At 48.9% G+C, this 15,631-nt stretch overlaps 1 protein-coding gene across 1 annotated transcript in view; it reads left to right on the top strand.

The window, feature by feature from the left end:
• bbox1 (butyrobetaine (gamma), 2-oxoglutarate dioxygenase (gamma-butyrobetaine hydroxylase) 1) overlaps nt 1-15,631 on the top strand; it is a 40,423-nt gene that overhangs the window by 15,253 nt on the left and 9,539 nt on the right. The window contains exon 4 of the mRNA XM_061245303.1: nt 7,759-7,957. Within this exon, the coding sequence (XP_061101287.1) occupies nt 7,759-7,957 (199 nt within the window). The remainder of the gene's footprint in view (nt 1-7,758; nt 7,958-15,631) is intronic.

Raw genomic sequence — 15,631 nt, forward strand, 5'->3', positions numbered from 1 at the left:
AATGCTCTCTGTTTTAACACTTTAAACCATCGGCCGGGGTGCCCCTTTCCTGTTGGAAAGACAGGAGGAGGAACTGGAGAGTACCGTCTTCTTGCTTCTTGTGTGTGTGTGTGTGTGTGTGTGTGTGTGTGAGTGCCTGTGTGAGTGCGTGAGCATGTGTGTGTGTGTGTGTGCACTAAATAAAGGCAAGGGTTCAGTGGTACCCTTTTAGTGCATAAAATTGTACCCCTAGCCAGCAATATATCATTTATTTGTACCTTTTTTGCTTGGAAAAAGTACCAAAAGAACATTACTGTACTGTAAGGGCACATTTGGGAACTGTGCCTCTTCTATAATTCAGATCCTTGATGGAAACGTAAAGATTTTTTGCATTGTGCAATTCCAAATGTTCCACATTACTGTACTCCTTTTGACATAATATTTAAATCTCTCGGACACCGCTATCCCTGAGTGAAGCTTTAATGCTGAGCTGCACACATTCTTTTGAAGGAAAAGGATGTGTGTGAACCGCAGGCTGGGATGGCCAGCTCAGCTGCCGCGGGCAGACAGAACTGGAGTCTGTTTCCTGTGTCTGGTTCGCCTACACTCCCCTCTCCCCCTCAGAGACCCACGGCCCAAACCTCTCTCTCTCTCTCTCTCTCTCTCTCTCTCTCTCTCTCTCTCTTCTCTCTCGCTCACTCTCTCTCACTCTCTCTCACTCTCACTCTCTCTCTCTCTCTCTCTCTCTTCTCTCACTCACTCTCTCTCTCTCTCTCTCTCTCTCTCTTCTCTCTCACTCTCTCGCACTCTCTCTCTCTCTCTCTCTCTCCCTCTCCCTGCTCAACCCAAACCCCCCTCTCTCTCTCTCTCTCTCTCTCCCTGCTCAACCCAAACCCCCCCCCTCTCTCTCTCTCTCTCTCCCTCTCTCCCCCTCTCCCTGCTCAACCCAAACCTCTCTCTCCCTCTCCCTCTCCCTGCTCAACCCAAACCCCCCTCTCTCTCTCTCCCCCCCCCTCCCTCCCTCCCTCCCTCCCTCTCCCTGCTCAACCAAACCCCCCTCTCTCTCTCCCCCTCCCCCCTCTCCCTGCTCAACCCAAACCCTTCTCTCTCTCTCTCTCTCACTCCCTCCTTCCCTCTCTCTCTCTCTCCCCTCCCCCTCTCCCTGCTCAACCCAAACCCTTCTCCCTCTCCCTCTCTCCCTCCCTCCCTCCCTCTCTCTCTCTCTCTCTCTCTCTTTCCCCTCTCCCTCCCTCTCTGTCTCTCCCTCTCCCTGCTCAACCCAAACCCCCCCTCTCTTTCTCTCTCTCTCCCCCCCTCCCTCCCTCCCTCCCTCTCCCTGCTCAACCCAAACCCCCCTCTCTCTCTCTCCCCTCCCCCTCTCCCTGCTCAACCCAAACCCTTCTCTCTCTCTCTCTCTCTCTCTCCCTCCCTCCCTCCCTCCCTCTCTCTCTCCCCTCCCCCTCTCCCTGCTCAACCCAAACCCTTCTCTCTCTCCCTCCCTCTCTCTCTCTCTCTCTCTCTCTCTCTCCCTCCCTCTGTCTCTCTCCCCTCCCCCTCTCCCTGCTCAACCCAAACCCTTCTCTCTCTCCCTCCCTCCCTCTCTCTCTCTCTCTCTCTCTCTCCCTCCCTCTCTCTCCCCTCCCCCTCTCCCTGCTCAACCCAAACCCTTCTCCCTCTCCCTCTCTCCCTCCCTCCCTCCCTCTCTCTCTCTCTCTCTCTCTCTCTCCCTCTCCCTCCCTCTCTGTCTCTCCCTCTCCCTGCTCAACCCAAACCCCCCCTCTCTTTCTCTCTCTCTCCCCCCCTCCCTCCCTCCCTCCCTCTCCCTGCTCAACCCAAACCCCCCTCTCTCTCTCTCCCCTCCCCCTCTCCCTGCTCAACCCAAACCCTTCTCTCTCTCTCTCTCCCTCCCTCCCTCTCTCTCTCCCCTCCCCCTCTCCCTGCTCAACCCAAACCCTTCTCTCTCTCCCTCCCTCCCTCTCTCTCTCTCTCTCTCTCTCTCTCTCTCTCCCTCCCTCTCTCTCCCCTCCCCCTCTCCCTGCTCAACCCAAACCCTTCTCTCTCTCTCCCTCCCTCCCTCCCTCTCTCTCTCTCTCTCTCTCTCTCTCTCTCTCCCTCTCCCTGCTCAACCCAAACCCCCCTCTTTCTCTCTCTCTCTCTCTCTCTCTCTCTCTCTCTCTCTCTCCCTCTCTCCCCCTCTCCCTGCTCAACCCAAACCTCTCTCTCTTTCTCCCTCTCCCTGCTCAACCCAAACCCCCCCCTCTCTCTCTCTCCCCCCCCTCCCTCCCTCCCTCCCTCTCCCTGCTCAACCCAAACCCCCCTCTCTCTGTCTCTCCCCCCCTCTCTCTCTCTCCCTCCCTCCCTCTCCCTGCTCAACCCAAACCCCCCTCTCTCTGTCTCTCCCTCCCTCTCTGTCTCTCCCTCCCTCCCTCTCTCTCTCTCTCCCTCTCTGGAGCTGCCTGCTTCGGGAGCTCCCTGGATCGGGTTTCCCAGCCCCAGAAACAGAGGGAGGGATTCAGAGAGTGAGCGTTTTTTTCTACTATGAAAAACCCCACAGAAACAGTTGATGGAGGGGAGTGTGTATTTTTATTGGGTTGGTCCGAAACACCCACAAACCAATGGAAAGAGAGAGGTGAAGAGTGTGCACTTTTATTGAATAGCTCTGAAAAGCCCATTGACGCTTATAGAGAGGGTGAGATTTAGTGTGCACTTTTAATGGATTGGTCTGAAAAGCCCATTGACGCTTATAGAGAGGGTGAGATTTAGTGTGCACTTTTAATGGATTGGTCTGAAAAGCCCATTGACGCTTATAGAGAGGGTGAGATTTAGTGTGCACTTTTAATGGATTGGTCTGAAAAGCCCATTGACGCTTATAGAGAGGGTGAGATTTAGTGTGCACTTTTAATGGATTGGTCTGAAAAGCCCATTGACGCTTATAGAGAGGGTGAGATTCAGTGTGCACTTTTAATGGATTGGTCTGAAAAGCCCATAGACCCTTATAGAGAGGGTGAGATGGAGTGTGCACTTTTAATTGTCTGAAACGGCCAGGAAGTTGGAGTTGGAGAGAGCATGCATAGATCATTTTCACGCACGCATGGTCATGATACTGGCTCCCTGACAGAAAGTGAGCGAGCCCAATAAATAATGGATGCAGTGTGTTGGGAAATCTTGATGGCGGATATGTCATGTTGAAGAGAATAAATAAGAAGCATTACACGGCTAAAAAGAGGCGACACAAGCCAGGAGCATCTGGCAGTACAGATTCTGAGGGCTTCACAACAGGAGTCTTTCCACATGAATGAACACAACATTGTGCAACTGTGCATTCATTTCCTAGAAAACCGAGAATGAGAAGAGCACAGTTTATCATCGGTATTTTTAGTTGGCTAGGTGAGCAGTGTTTGGATAGTTAACTTTGGTCACTTTTGCTCTGTTTGTTTGTTTGTTTGTTCAAAAAAAAAAAAAAAAAAAAAAAAAAATGGCCCTTGTCCTTGTCTTTGTTGTGCAGGTAGCAGTTGAAATTGTACTTCCCTCTAGGGTCTTTCAGCGAACTTATCCCTGGTTATGGGTATGCACTTTGTTGTACGTCGCTCTGGATAAGAGCGTCTGCCAAATGCCAATAATGTAATGTAATGTATCATTGGGACCTGGAGACAATCAGTGTTTGTCCTTAGCCTTCACTTCGAATTGTTTTGTTTTTTTGTTAGGACCCCTAAAATCATTTGTATTAAGAAAACTAAAATGCTTGCATTCATTTTTAAGTTAAGGAAAAATGTTCATTGAATGCAGGCCTTTGGCAGAGTCCAGTGATGTGCAGTAAGTATAAGCCTATGCCAGTTGATTATGGCACCTTAGTGATTGTTCATTGGTCTGTGTTTTCCAAGGCCGGTGCATAAGTATTGTACCCTAAATTAGTCTCTCTGTGTCTTAGAGACAAGCTGAAATCAAAATGAACTTTTTCCACAATTTAGACAATTTTCATAACTATACAAACACACCTGAAATTGTATACTCCAAAACATTTATAAAGCTGTACATTTATTAGTATTTTTTTTCAATCCACTTCCTGGAAAACAAGATTTTACGAGCTTTTACATCATTATGTACCAGTATGTTGATGTCAATTTTCTGTTCCCCCTCCAATCAGTATCCTTTTCACACAGCGGTCGGTGCTTATTCTCATTGGACGTTCCCCTCCTCATGTCATGTCAGTCACATCGACTCCCCGTCCTTCAGAGATTCCCTGAAAGATCCATTTCAGTTGTGTGTATGGAGGAATGTCATGCTGCTCTAACTCCTGTTTCAGCTCGTCTTTAAGGGTTGATGGCAGAAGTCTGCCCTTCGTACGCATGAACAACGGGGTTAAAAACACCAGGGGGCCGTGGTGGCGTGACAGGCTAAGATGCAGCAGACTTGCGGTTGCAGTTCGCTGCAGTTGCTCACCGGGGACCGGGGTTCGATTCCCGGTCCGGCCAAAAGCCACGTTTGGCCGGCTCACGTGGAGCGGCATAATTGGCTCGCCGCTCCAGAGGGAGGGTCTTGGCAGAGTTAGCTGATCGCCGTACAATAAACGCCTCGGACGCCTTGGAACCACAGACACGATTAGAGAGATGAGACGTCTTGAAGAAGGCGTGTCGCTGTTCCTCGGCCTGCCAGGGGGCGGGGTGTGGACGGTGTATCTAACACTCACTTGAACTGGAATAGAGGGGGGTACAATTGGCTACTAAATTGGGAGAAAAAGGGAAAAACTGTGAAATAAACTTTTTAAATAAACAGCAGACGGCTTTCAGAGACGGTGTTTGCGTCTTGTGTTCTATTAACGACAGTCTTGCAGTCTTGGGGTCGTTTGCGGTGGGTTGCAGTTTACATTTCCAGAACATTCCTGCGTACGTTGGAGCACCCCAGAATGTGCAGGTCCTCCTTCAGTGGAGAGGTCCCTCCCTGCCCTCTCCATAACCACACACACAAGCCATCACAGCCCCCCTTCCCTGGATCCCAGCCCCTGGCATCTTCCACTGCCAGAAATGTTGTTTTTCTTTTTTTCAGCCCAGACATACTGCTGCTCATTGGAACAACTGCTTGTTGTTGGCAAGACTTCAGCAGCCTTTCTCCAGATTGAAGACTGAGACTTATTATTCTGTGAAATTGAATGGAACACTAAGCAGAAATGTTTTTCCTTTCCTTTTCCGTCGTGGATTGTTCTTCTGTGTCCGAGAATACTCCAGCTATCCCTCTCCATTTTTTTTTCCATTTTTTTTGTTTCATTCTTGGTGCAGTTGTTCAGGGTCTACCCCACTCCACTCTCCACAGCCTGGTTTTAACTAACATTACATTATTCAGTGAGTCAGGCCACTGATCTGAGCTCCTGTGGAGTATTAGTATCCTATATTATGACATTTTTTTGATCACAATTCCATAATGTTCACATTATCTTCATTACTGAGTCTGCTGTGGCCTTCAGTGCCCATTACTCAACAGCTTTGAGAGTCTTGCCATTTCTTTCTCCTGATTTGTCTCCAGTCAAGATTTCCGTGCGCTTATTACAAATTTATATTTTCCCTGACACTGTATCTCCAACCAATCTTTTCATCTTTTGATATGTTGCTGCTATGCATGACTTTTGATGCAGTCGTGATGGTGTTCGCTCAAGAAACTTGGTCAGCTCTTGTGAAGGCCATGTTTTGTCTGTGGCCCAATGGGAGATCTGTTCTTTGGGATAGATAATTGAATCTGTACAGCCAGACCAGCTGTGGCCAGTTGAGCCCAGAGCTGTGTGCGTGTGCGTGTGCGTGTGCGTGTGCGTGTGCGTGTGCTGCTCTGTGCTGGTGCCTGGTTGATGTTAGCGACGGTAGCAGGCTTAGCTTAATGGTTTTTTTACTTTTTTTTTGGCCCAAAACCACATTCTAGTCTAAAATATCATTAGACAATGCCATCAAATTTCTTGTCGTATAAATTCCTGATATGGTAAATAGAAATGCACACTTAAAGGAGCTTTTTTGAAGTTGAACTTATTTGGATTAAATGCTTAAATAATGTGTGGAGACATTCTTTAAATCACCGTCAGTGTAGCCAAATATGGACCAAAACTTCTGAGGACAAACACGTCCAGTGACGTCATTGTAGTTATGCTCTTAATTTACAACATTGGAAGAATGGCATATCTCTAGGATATTGATCTAATTTCTAGTCAAGTAAAATGCGCTCTTTAAATGTACACATTCAGTTATATCAAGACTAACAGACTACCTTATTTGCCTAAGGGCTTCACATTGGTTTGTACGGATTACCTTTCATGCTTCTGTAGTGATGAACTAACATTCATTTAGAAAAAGGACTTTGGAAGAAAGAAGAAAATCCTAAAATGTGCAAAGCAGCTGTGTGCAAGAGACATTGAGGAGGGACAATGAAGAAAGAGATTACAGCTGAATCCATTTTCCACCGGTGCAGCAGCGTGGTTTCCCCTTACGCAGCCTAAAGACAGAGGTGTGGTTTCCCCTTAAGACAAAGGTGCGGGTTCCCCTTAAGACAGAGGTGTGCTTTACTCTTAAGACAGAGGTGTGCTTTACTCTTAAGACAGAGGTGTGCTTTACTCTTAAGACAGAGGTGTGGGTTCCCCTTAAGACAGAGGTGTGCTTTACTCTTAAGACAGAGGTGTGCTTTACTCTTAAGACAGAGGTGTGCTTTACTCTTAAGACAGAGGTGTGCTTTACTCTTAAGACAGGTGTGCTTTACTCTTAAGACAGAGGTGTGCTTTACTCTTAAGACAGAGGTGCGGTTTCCCCTTAAGACCAAGGTGCGGTTTCCCCTTAAGACAAAGGTGCGGTTTCCCCTTAAGACAGAGGTGCGGTTTCCCCTTAAGACCGAGGTGCGGTTTCCCCTTAAGACCGAGGTGCGGTTTCCCCTTAAGACAGAGGCGCGGTTTCCCCTTAAGACAGAGGTGCGGTTTCCCCTTAAGACCGAGGTGCTCTGTTATTCTGGGCAGAAAAGAGGCTAATTGAAGACACAGATTCCCGTTATATAAAGATGTCTTGGCTGCTTGGGGGATTCCTCTGAAGGTTTTTGTTATGATTGGAGGTTTGTCTTTCTTTGGGGGCATTTCAGATATGGTTGAGTTTAGTTCAGTTACAGGAAGCAGGTTCAGAGAATAGACCACAGACTGTGGCAGACACATCCATGTAGGGATTGTGGAGTCAGGGCCCTTTATCGCAGGGAGGCCCCCGGCCCACAGATCTCCCATGTCTCAGTCACGAGCGCTCTCAGAAACGGGTAATGGGAGCAAGGTTGTTTCAAAATTTCTCAACCCCAGAAGCTCAATTTCTGGAAGGGAAGTTCCAGCCTGTGGGATATTACGTTACATCACATTACATGTCATTTCGCTGACATTTTTATCCAAAGCGACTTACAGTTCATCTTAAACTAAGCAGGAGACAATCCTCCCCTGGAGCAATGCAGGGTTAAGGGCCTTGCTAAAAGGGCCCAACGGCTGCGTGGATCTTATTGTGGCTACACAATCAACCACCAACCTTGCCCCAGTCAAGGTACCACAACGCTACAGGCCGCCCCTCATATGTTTCTTGAAATATACAAGTAGTAAAGTGACCGAACAAAGGAAACCACCCCAGCAATGAGAAGGAATCCGTGTGAGAAGGCTGAGTGTTGTGGGGAACTATGGGAATTGAAGTGTAGAACAGACCTGTTGTGAAAGATGGTTCCACCAGAGATGGTTGGCCGCTAAATCCAAAATCAGTTCATGCTGATATGTTGGTGTCCTGTTCTCTCCAGAGTATGTCTGCTGGGGCTCAGATCTGCAGATCCACACGGCCAGCTTTGAGGAGGTGCTTCAGGACGACCGGGCTGCCCTGGACTGGCTACTGGCCCTGCGCAGAGTGGGCATCGCGTTCCTGAAGGGGGCGCCACAGAGCCTGGGCCAGGTGACCAGGCTCAGCCAGCGGATTGGCTACCTGAGAATGACCTTCTATGGGTGAGCTCTCTAATCTGCTCCACTTTTCATTTCTCTTAAGAACTTAATTCAGCGATTTCATATTGTCATCATAGTTTTTTTGTTGATGAATGGAACCTGGACAGTTTAATAAGTTTCATGGTTTTGTTTTCGAGGCCTTCCTCGTCTCTTCTCCAAATCCCTTAATTCTCTCTCAACTTTCCAATCCTCTTTGTTTCCCTTACCTGTTTTTTTGATATCTTTATCCTCATTTCCCCTCATTTCTTAGTGTACAGTTCTCATCTGCCATGCATTGACTGTGCTGAAGAAAAAAGAAGTTAGTCATTTACGTATGTCTGTGGTAGTATTTTCCATGCTAGGTATTGCAAAACTGTTTATACTGTATGAAAATGTTGACATTCCACTTGGAACATTCTGTTATGTGTAATCATGTTGAACACAGATGTTCTTTGTGATCATCCTGGCTGCAGTATCCTATTTACTGCAAGCCAGCCTACTATCTATGAAATCTTGCATTACATCTGAAGTGGAAAGTATCACTATATCTGATTATAACATAGATGATTAGAAGTTTGTACACAACAGCAAGAAATCTGATGACGTCTTTTAGTATTTTTGAGTGCACAAATTCTCCACCATGACCACCACCATGTTGATGATTTGGAGATTAAATGCCTTCTAAAGTTGCCTGCCATGGATGAAATAAGGAGAAAGAATCACAGTTAGTTGTGATTTGGAGTACATTTGGTAAAGTACCAAAAGCACCTGTGTTGGCTCCCCTGGGGACCCTCGTTGTGCGGACCCGTTGCCTACAGGGGACCCTTGGCTGCAGGGAGGGGGGAGGGAGGGAGGGGACAGGGAAGCACAAGGGCAGTTTTGGGCAGCTCCCCTGGGCAGTGGGGCTGTGGCTCATTCTCTTGGCGGGCTGCCCAGGTGACCTCTAGACCAGGCAGCAGATGCAGAGCCTCAGGAGGGCACACAGCAATGGAAGGTGGCGTAAGGAGGCCTCTGGAGGCCCCACTGGGGCAGGCTGTGGGAGACCCTCGTATCAGGGCGTGGCAGGCTCTGGCGGCTCCCCTGGGCGTGGTGTGCTCTGGTGGGTCCCCTGGGCGTGGTGTGCTCTGGTGGGTCCCCTGGGCGTGGTGTGCTCTGGTGGGTCCCCTGGGCGTGGTGTGCTCTGGTGGGTCCCCTGGGCGTGGTGTGCTCTGGCGGGTCCCCTGGGCGTGGTGTGCTCTGGCGGCTCCCCTGGGTGGGGCAGGGAACACGGAACCCAGGGAGGATTTGTTGGGGCAGGCTGTGAGGGAGCCTCGTCAGGAGGGCTGGCAGGTGCAGGGGCTTGGGACGTCCAGCAGGATCTCCGCACCGGACGGCTGGGGGGTGGGTTACAAGCAGCCCCCTGGATCGAGCGATAGGCGGGCCTCCAGAGCCGTCTGTTCTGCCAAGAACCGAGTTGCCTCCTGCTGACGGCTTCCACTCGAGCTCTGATGAGATCTTCAGTCACTGTCGCCTCCGGTAGCATCTCAGCACAGGGGCAGAGCCTCCGGCAGCATCTCAGCACAGGGGCAGAGCCTCCGGCAGCATCTCAGCACAGGGACAGAGCCTCCGGCAGCATCTCAGCACAGGGGCAGAGCCTCCGGCAGCATCTCAGCACAGGGACAGAGCCTCCGGCAGCATCTCAGCACAGGGGCAGAGCCTCCGGCAGCATCTCAGCACAGGGGCAGAGCCTCCGGCAGCATCTCAGCACAGGGACAGAGCCTCCGGCAGCATCTCAGCACAGGGGCAGAGCCTCCGGCAGCATCTCAGCACAGGGGCAGAGCCTTCGGCAGCATCTCAGCACAGGGGCAGAGCCTCCGGCAGCATCTCAGCACAGGGACAGAGCCTCCGGCAGCATCTCAGCACAGGGGCAGAGCCTCCGGCAGCATCTCAGCACAGGGGCAGAGCCTCCGGCAGCATCTCAGCACAGGGGCAGAGCCTCCGGCAGCATCTCAGCACAGGGACAGAGCCTCCGGCAGCATCTCAGCACAGGGGCAGAGCCTCCGGCAGCATCTCAGCACAGGGGCAGAGCCTCCGGCAGCATCTCAGCACAGGGGCAGAGCCTCCGGCAGCATCTCAGCACAGGGGCAGAGCCTCCGGCAGCATCTCAGCACAGGGGCAGAGCCTCCGGCAGCATCTCAGCACAGGGGCAGAGCCTCCGGCAGCATCTCAGCACAGGGGCAGAGCCTCCGGCAGCATCTCAGCACAGGGGCAGAGCCTCCGGCAGCATCTCAGCACAGGGGCAGAGCCTCCGGCAGCATCTCAGCACAGGGGCAGAGCCTCCCGCCGGACCTCAGGACCAGGACTTTGGGCTATAGAGCAGTTTCGCCCATTCCTCTTTGCAGCACCTCTCAAGCTCCATCAGGTTGGATGGGGAGCGTCGGTGCACAGCCATTTTCAGACCTCTCCAGAGATGTTCAATCGGATTCAAGTCTGGGCTCTGGCTGGGCCACTCAAGGACATTCACAGAGTTGTCCTGAAGCCACTCCTTTGATATCTTGGCTGTGTGCTTAGGGTCGTTGCCCGTCGCCCCAGTCTGTGGTCAAGAGCGCTCTGGAGCAGGTTTTCATCCACCTTCGTCTCTGTACATTGCTGCATTTATCTTTCCCTCAATCCCGACTTGTCTCCCAGTTACTGCCGCTGAAAAACATCCCCACAGTATGATGCTGCCACCACCATGCTTCACTGTAGGGATGGTATTGGCCAGGTGATGAGCGGTGCCTGGTTTCCTCCAAACATGACGCCTGGCATTCACGCCAAAGAGTTCAATCTTTGTCTCATCAGACCAGAGAATTTTGTTTCTCATGGTCTGAGAGTCCTTCAGGTGCCTTTTGGCAAACTCCAGGCGGGCTGCCATGTGCCTTTTACTAAGGAGTGGCTTCCGTCTGGCCACTCTACCATACAGGCCTGATTGGTGGATTGCTGCAGAGATGGTTGTCCTTCTGGAAGGTTCTCCTCTCTCCACAGAGGAACTCTGGATCTCCCCCGATTGCTCAGTTTAGACGGGCGGGCAGCTCTAGGAAGAGTCCTGGTGGTTCCGAACTTCTTCCATTTACGGATGATGGAGGCCACTGTGCTCATTGGGACCTTCAAAGAAGCAGAAATGATTCTGTACCCTTCCCCAGATTTGTGCCTCGAGACAATCCTGTCTCGGAGGTCTACAGACAATTCCTTTGACTTCATGCTTGGTTTGTGCTCCGACATGCACTGTCAACTGTGGGACCTTATATAGACAGGTGTGTGCCTTTCCAAATCGTGTCCAATCAACTGAATTTACCACAGGTGGACTCCAGTTAAGCTGTAGAATCATCTCAAGGTTGATCAGTGGAAACAGGATGCACCTGAGCTCAATTTTGAGCTTCATGGCAAAGGCTGTGAATACTTATGTACATGTGATTTCTTAGTTTTTTTATTTTTAATAAATTTGGAAAAATTTCAACAAAAAAAAAAAACTTCTTTCATGTTGTCATTAGAGGGTGTTGTGTGTAGAATTTAGAGGAAAAAAAAGCATTTATTCCATTTTAATAAGGCTGTACCATAACAAAATGTTGGAAAAGTGAAGCGCTGTGAATACTTTCCGGATGCACTGTAAGTAGATAATTGGCCACAGCTTTTGTGATTACAATTAATCATAGCTGTAAAGTACCTGTGGGCTGGGCCAGTGCTGCCTCTGGTGGAGAGCACTTTAATGTGCCTTTGTGGTGCCACAATAAGTCAACCAGTCTTCTATTGGCCTCATACATAACATCTATTTCTACAGTAGAAGCCCAGTTTTTTAAAATTGTTTTTTTTTTAATGTTATTGTGGGTTTTAAACGTTTTTTTATACCAACAGAAACCTGAATACTTATGACACTCTGTCACTCTTATTTACTGTGTATTGTGACAGTTTGCATCTGCTTTGAGTACGGGATTTCATAAACAACTTAGTTTAGTTTGATGCACTAGACCAGATGTTGCTGACAAAAAGTCTGAATAGAATTAAAGCGGAGTTTGTCAGGCTTGAGCTAGTGAGGAGGCACAACAATATTGTTTATATTACATTACATTAATGGCATTTGGCAGACACTCTTATCCAGAGCGACGTACAGTTGATTAGACTAAGCAGGAGACAATCCTCCCCTGGAGCAATGCAGGGTTAAGGGCCTTGCCCAAGGGCCCAATGACTGCTGATCTTATTGTGGCTACACCGGGGATCGAACCACCGACCTTGCGTGTCCCAGTCATGTACCTTCTGGGTCTTTAGTAGCCTGAATATACACTTACCGAGCAATCATGTAGATACAGGTCAGGCGCTTCAGTTAATGTTCACATCAGCCATCAGAATGGGTAAAAAAATGTGATCTCAGTGACCTTGACCGTGGAATGATTGTTGGTGGTTTGAGTATCTCAGACACTGCTGATCTCCTGGGATTGTCACCATTAGTCTTTAGAGTTTGCAAAGAATAGTGCAAAAAAAACAGTTAGCAGAAGTTCTGCAGACAGAAACGCCTTGTTAATGAGAGACATCAAAGGAGAATGGCCAGACTGGTCAAAGCTGACAGGAAGGTGACGGTAATGCAAATAACCTCATTACAACAGTGGTATGCAGAAGAGCATCTCTGAACACACAACGCATCATAACTGTAAGTGGATAGGCTACAGCAGCAGAAGTCTATAAAACAAGCAGTAATAAATACCTATGGACGTGCTCACTGAGCGTGTGTTTCTGTAGAGTAGTTTGGAAACTTGCGTTGAGGGATGTGTAGGATGAGCAGGATGTAAGTTTTGGGGCTTCACCGTTACTGAGGTCACATTCCAGCTCTGCCCATCGAGTCCACTAAAAGCACCTTGATTGAGTGGACAGGAGAATAGGGGACTATGCTGAACCTTCAAGAATGTGCTAAACGGCATTGCATAAAAAGCTACTCGATACGGTGGCTTTAATGTTTGATATTGTAGAATTACAGTTGCTGGTGTAGATGAATTGCATGTGAATTTGAATTGATTCAGGTTCAGTCCACATTCCAAATTGGCAGTCCTGTTCCTGCATCACTGTTAATGAGTTTTTAATGAGTTTTGCTCTTGTATTGCCTTGGCCACCAGTACTTCTCCACAAAGCTGGATGGTGGTCCGGGGGGGTATTGGGGGGGGTTCCAGGGGGCGTATTGGGGGCTTCCGGGGGGGTATTGTGGGGGTTCCAGGGGGGGGATTGGGGGGTTCCAGGGGGGGTATTGGGGGGGTTCCAGGGGGGGTATTGGGGGGGTTCCTCCCTCGCGTTCAGGAGTGCGTGAGGGTGTCCAGGCTGGCTCCAGGGAAACGTCCCCAACAAGCATGACGGAGCTCGTCTGACTGAGACCAGATGTGAGTACTGGAAGAGAAGATGAATAAAGGCTGAAGATTGCCCCCGAATAATAGATAAATCTCCAGCCGTAGGACATGCTCACGCATTCCTCTGCAACATTTCAGACTGCTGCTGGAAAGCAGGTCTATGGCTTTCACAGATGTACCTCACAGGCCCCTTGAGAGGACCTGAAATACACGGTTATTTTTAAAATACGTTGGAACACGATCCAGACATCTGAAAGGTTTTTCTGTATCCCGGCGAGTGACTTCAGTCCGGTCTGGGTGACGCGCTCGCTGTGCGGGGCCAATAAACGAAAGCGGTCATGAAGGGCCTTTCCAAAAACAACGGCCCGATTGGATGTTAATGAAGTCGCTTTAATGAATTCCCTGGCGGTTGCACGGTCTGATGACTTAAACGCCTGTGTGAGGAGGAGAACGGGGAGGGCTGGAGGAGAGCGGGGCTGGCTGGCTGGGCGCATTCTTTCCACATTAGAGCACGGCTTGGAGCAGGCTCGGGCCGCCCGGCTCTGACTGCTCCCCTTCAGCAGAGACCGCTGCGAGACACCGGGGTGGCTGCACAGGCACCTCTGTGGATGGAAAAATGGATGCAAGAGCCGTTACGTTTATGTAGTTAATGAAGGTGCTGGAACAGAAGGCATGTATCGTTGAACTCCTGATGATGGAAGCGCATTGACGTTGACAAAATAATGTGTTGGCGCAGAAATGTGTAATATGAAGCTAATGTATTGCAAAACGCATTGGTGATTAATTCTGACGTTGTGTTTTGACATTACCAAATTGGATAAATATATTGTATCCGGCATCTAAAATCAAAGCGTTTATGTGCTGTTGGGAGTACATTTTTATTTACGATATATTTACAATCACCCACTCAATGCACCTTGTTTTAATGGATCATTTTTGGCCTTACACTGCTTTGTGTTGAGAAATTTTTAAACAGGAGACCATTAAAATGAGAATCTATTGCCTCAGTCGGTGCTGTTGGCTATTGGCTATCTGTTATCTCATTTACCCTTTGATGATGTACGAGGTGAGAAATCTGAAGGTGCTCTGGACACTGCTGCATGAGGCACTTTTCCAAGTAGGCAAGTGGTCAGATAATGTACGAGTCCTGAATGAGTGTGCTGCCTGCCAAGCCAAGAGATCCCGGGAGAGAGCAGCTCGTCTAACTGCCTCCAGTGTTTAAAACTGCTGTCCAGAACATCCTATTGTCATCTATTTAAAACATGTACTGATGTCAACTGATGAACTCCCCCTGAAGCAGGAGACTGAGTGGATATGCTGGATGTCCTGCGACCACACTCGTTCTGGTCTGGGACCAGCGTTGTCAGAGTTAGGCTTGAGAACCGCGCGTCCACACAGTTGCGGATATTTCCCTTCCTTCTTTGTTTTGCGAGAGACGGTTTGGCTCATTCTCAGCTTTTTGAACATCTGCAAGTTATGCAGCTGAACACTGGATTATACCATGTCAAGTGGTCATGAGAGACCCACATAAAAAAACAAAATGGATGCTTTTTTTATTATTACTGTGTGTGGTTTATCATCATTATGTTTTTTCCTCTGGGACAACGAGCCTTCTCGCTGAACTGAAGTTTCCATGTGCGTTCTTCTGATGGTTTCTGGGGTAAAACAGCCAGCAGCACTTTGCTCCAGTCCCCCAGGATCACAAGGGTTTCTGGTTTTTGTTTCCCCAGCTGTGTCGCGCTGTGGGGAACCCCACATCCGTTAACCACTCAGAAATCTGCCCTGCTCCCTCTGTTGTTCACAGAGCGTACTCAAACGCTCACCCCAACGTGCAGCGTACCTCTTTTTAGCTGATCCAGTGTATGGTTTGGGGGGGGAGAAATCAGTCCATCTTGTTTTTTTATGGTTTATTGATTTTGAGAGTTGCTGAATATAGATTGCTTGCTCCATCGACTAATGATTCAATGTTCAAAAGACAGGCATTTCATTTAGATAAGATTCAATTCTTAATAATTTCCCTTTGCTGAGTATACCATGTTGAATAGCTTGGTGCCGTGTACATTATAAAAATATACAGTGGGCTACAGAATTATAGTACTAAAATAATTCCCTGGCAAAGATGACAGCCATGGGTCTTTCCTATAATTTGTGACGAGGTTAGCTAACACATTTGGAGGGATTTCTGACCATTCATCCATGCAGAACTTTTTAGAATCATTGATATCCTTGGGATACCCCCCTCTTCAGTTACGACAACAGGCCTTTCATGGGATTTAGGTCTGGAGACTGAGGTGGCCATCGCAGAACATGGTTGTTGTTCTTACTTCACCATTTCTGTGTAGATTTTTGGAGT

This window comes from Conger conger, chromosome 6 (genome assembly GCF_963514075.1).
Source record: "Conger conger chromosome 6, fConCon1.1, whole genome shotgun sequence".
In the NCBI taxonomy this organism is placed as follows: Eukaryota; Metazoa; Chordata; class Actinopteri; order Anguilliformes; family Congridae; genus Conger; species Conger conger.